The sequence below is a fragment of the Eimeria mitis genome, genomic scaffold, assembly GCF_000499745.2.
Source record: "Eimeria mitis Houghton genomic scaffold, Emh_scaff6183, whole genome shotgun sequence".
In the NCBI taxonomy this organism is placed as follows: Eukaryota; Apicomplexa; class Conoidasida; order Eucoccidiorida; family Eimeriidae; genus Eimeria; species Eimeria mitis.
The window spans coordinates 1,433-1,640 of NW_013574384.1; the positions used below are offsets into that span (position 1 = coordinate 1,433).

Below are 208 nucleotides of genomic sequence, written 5' to 3' on the forward strand. Positions count from 1 at the left end.
TACCCCTCGTACCCCGAGGAGTGTGCACTGCCTGTGCTGAGCCCCTGCCCCTCTAGCAGCCCGGAAGGGGCTCCACTGTATGATCGTTTGCTGCAGCTGCAGCAGCAGCAGCAGCAGCAGCAGCAGCAGCAGCAACTGAGCTGCGCCCTTTTCGATTCCGCAGCTGAGCAGGAGCAGCTGCAGCACCAGCAGCAGCAGCAGCAGCAGC

At 63.9% G+C, this 208-nt stretch overlaps 1 protein-coding gene across 1 annotated transcript in view; it reads left to right on the forward strand.

The window, feature by feature from the left end:
• Positions 1-208, forward strand: part of EMH_0086420 (uncharacterized protein) — a gene marked incomplete at both ends in the record, with an annotated part of 2,462 nt that overhangs the window by 914 nt on the left and 1,340 nt on the right. The window contains one exon of the mRNA XM_013501029.1: positions 1-206. Within this exon, the coding sequence (XP_013356483.1) occupies positions 1-206 (206 nt within the window). The remainder of the gene's footprint in view (positions 207-208) is intronic.